The sequence below is a fragment of the Protobothrops mucrosquamatus genome, unplaced genomic scaffold, assembly GCF_001527695.2.
Source record: "Protobothrops mucrosquamatus isolate PMUCROS unplaced genomic scaffold, P.Mucros_1.0 scaffold_135, whole genome shotgun sequence".
In the NCBI taxonomy this organism is placed as follows: Eukaryota; Metazoa; Chordata; class Lepidosauria; order Squamata; family Viperidae; genus Protobothrops; species Protobothrops mucrosquamatus.
The window spans coordinates 1,005,160-1,008,424 of NW_015386211.1; the positions used below are offsets into that span (position 1 = coordinate 1,005,160).

The following is a 3,265-nucleotide window of genomic DNA, read 5'->3' on the forward strand; positions in this document are numbered from 1 at the left end:
GTCCGTGTGTGTCTTATGAAACTTATGGCAACACCATCTTTGTGAAATAAATCAAGCATTAGCAAGCCAACATTTCTCAAAAATGAGTAGTTAATATCCATCTAGAATAATAATCATATAAAAAGTGCACCTAGTTCCAAACCAATGAGATGTCAGTACTGAATTGTATTATCCTTCAGATAGGGGGATAATTTTGACATAGCTCTGAATACCCTTTATACCAATAGTATAGAACTTTCTAGTCAGTGACCTGCTGATCATTTCTAAAAAAGGGGCAACATTTGTTTGTATAATTCTTTCTGTTTCTTACATAGTATTCTGTCACACAGATCAGGCCCCTACAAACATTATTGCACATTAGCAGGTTCCAACCAACAGGGATATCTCCCTACATAGAAGTAAATAAAACAAGGAGAAACAAAGCCTGAAAACAGTTTTCCCCACCTACATTGATTTATTCACATTGAAAATAGGCAAAAAAGGTTGTTTATAATTAAAAAAAAAATTGGAAGGAGAGTCATGAATAAAAAAAAACAGTTCATAAAAACAATGCATATTCTAGCTTGATGAAGCCAATGATGATGGAAATCATAAGCTTCGGCATAGTAGGTAATTGTTGGCAGTAGACTGCTTTCAGGAAAATGGAAATGTCCCCCCAAATTATACATAGTACAACCAGGTGAAGAAAAAGTGTCTGATGCAACAGACTAGGAGGAAATACATTTAGGTTGGACATTCACTATTTGAGGTCCTTTGCCAGCTATATTCTTAGTGACAAAATATTCCAGTGAGATATAAAGCATTAAAGATACTTGTGCATGTACTGTTTCCCAACAGTAGTAATTCAATGGTTTTGCAGATGTTCTGAGAAGATGATCCAAGAGCTTCCACCATGTGGCTACACCACAAATTCTTCTGGGAACTGATCTTCTCCCAAGAGATCTAAAGACAAGCAGTTCATGGACCTCTTTCCATAGAGGGCTGACTTAGTTTTACAATCGGCTGTTGAATACACACATCCATAGCTGGCTAGCTTATCCTCAAAGGCACAACCAAATGTGTAACTGTGAGAGGTATCTGATGACAACGTGGCGCTCAATGGCGGATGCAGACATTTGCGGAGACGGACATCATCTAGACTTTGGCTGTGCTGCTCTGGGCCCTTTGCTGCTTTGGGCAGGGCAATCTGCCAATTAAAGAAGAGCACATCTTTTTAAAGCAAGCAGGATTCAGCAAACAGGACATCAAAAAAAGTTGGTTTATGCAAGCTGCCCCCAATTATCCATCTCATCCAATATTATTAGCATTTCTCTTGTGAAACTTCTGTCAGTGAAAAAACTATGAACCACTAAGCAATTATGAAGTTACCCAGTGTTTAATGGCTACATTCTAAGCTCCATACGTATCATCCCCACTATTCTATACACTAAACTAAGTGCTAAATAATCTGAACAATGTATTTGGCAAAAATATTGGGGGGGGGGGGTTGGGTTGGTTTCCCTCCCCCCAAGTAATTGATGTAAAACACGTTGTTTTAATTTAAATGTGCATTGAAAAAAAAAACCGATTTTCATTTCTCAGCACTCTGCCACCAACCGTTGTGGCACAATTTTTGTGATGGTGGCATTCTTGTGGACTCACAGAGGAAACAAAGTGCCTTGATATAGCAGAAGATAAATGAAACGAGATTTCATTCCACTCTTTAATGAACCATGATCTTACCTGATTAAGCGAGTCTGCACTCTGGCCTTTGACATTTATTACGGCGACATGCACCAAAGATAAAGGATTCTTATTAATATCTGTGAGGGACAGAGAGGAAATCAGGATAGTGAGTGACAGTTGAAAATGAAGATGGGTTCTGCAGCTTCCAGAGACAGAGTTGGAGCCAGCTCTCAACATATAAATCAATACAATCTTATTCAAAAGAATTGACTCAATTCAATGCATGATGAACTCTGGGCTGCCAGGATGGGATCCTAAAATTGTTCAAGCAAGTCAGCCAGAACTGGAATTTCTGAAGACTTACTTCTTACTTCACAAGAGATGTAGATGTCCCATTAAAGAAGTGTAAACCTCATTCAAAGCTTGAGTACGTCTATATATGGGCCAACTATGCTTGGTTTTGGTTGGATTTGGATGCATTGATTTCATAGGTATGCCTACATACAGATTAAAACTTCAGTTCAAAAGATAAACCTTCCAGTAATATGAATCCCCTTATTTTAGATTACTTCCTGAAGATAAGAGATGATAAATTAACTTTCAATTTTTCATCCAAACCTTTCCCCCCCAATATAATTGATATTTTACACCTATTGGCAAATCATAGTGGTATATTGCCCACCAGCTCACACATCACATTATACCTATCTAATACACTATGGTACACTAGTACTCACAGGTAAATGCATGTTAAGTATTTAATAACAATTTGTAAAGCAAGTTATAGAGAAAGCAAAACATATTATATATTCAAATTGACTTTAAGCTTCTAAAATCTATAAAAAGTGCTGAATGTACTAATGGTTCATTTAGCAATTTAGGAACCTCAGTGCTTAGAGAAACTGCTGGACTTATCATTATTCCTTATGAAATGAAGACCACACAAAATGTTGGCCTTGCACCTTTCTTAATCAACAATAGACAAATAAACCTGCCCATAATTATCTCCCTTCACCTTATACATACAAACTCTTCCAATTCAGTAAAAGGGTAGAACTGAAGTTTCTTACGTAAACTTAATCTCATCTGAACAACTGGTAATCCAGCTTGTTTTAACTAGAGATAGGAAATGTCAACATTTTACTAACAGGGGGCAATGCCGAAACATGAAGAAGAATCATGCAAATGCCATCCTACCTTGGCACCAAATATCATCTTTTGCCTCAGAATCAATAGATTCCTCACGGATCATTTCTTCAAAATGAAATTCATCCGCAGGTAAAGTGTCTGGTTCATCCACTGCCAATTCCACCTCTGGACACGATATAAGCAAAATTACTAAGAATGCTGCCTTTTTCTAAACCCACCTGCCAACCATTTTCTGCTTTTTCCATCTTGTCTTGGAGACAAAATTGCTACTAGTGATTCTGTCCTTTCACAACTTACCATCATCGTGCAAGTCATTTTCGGCTTTCTCTTTGCTGCCGCTATCAATTCCAGAGCTACTATAACTGAGGTTGGAACTGCAGGACTGCTCCTTCTGATGAACTGGATCCAGCCCAAAGGGTTCGTCCACAGACATCTCCATGGATAGGTGTTG

At 37.9% G+C, this 3,265-nt stretch overlaps 1 protein-coding gene across 1 annotated transcript in view; it reads right to left on the reverse strand.

The window, feature by feature from the left end:
- Positions 1 to 429: 429 nt before the first annotated feature.
- Positions 430 to 3,265, reverse strand: part of FRMD1 (FERM domain containing 1) — a 31,569-nt gene continuing 28,733 nt past the window's right edge. Inside the window, exons 11-13 of the mRNA XM_015818421.1 lie at positions 2,863 to 2,979; positions 1,723 to 1,802; positions 430 to 1,186 (exon numbers count right to left, since the gene is read on the reverse strand). Of these exons, the coding sequence (XP_015673907.1) occupies positions 899 to 1,186; positions 1,723 to 1,802; positions 2,863 to 2,979 (485 nt within the window). The 3' untranslated portion in view covers positions 430 to 898. The remainder of the gene's footprint in view (positions 1,187 to 1,722; positions 1,803 to 2,862; positions 2,980 to 3,265) is intronic.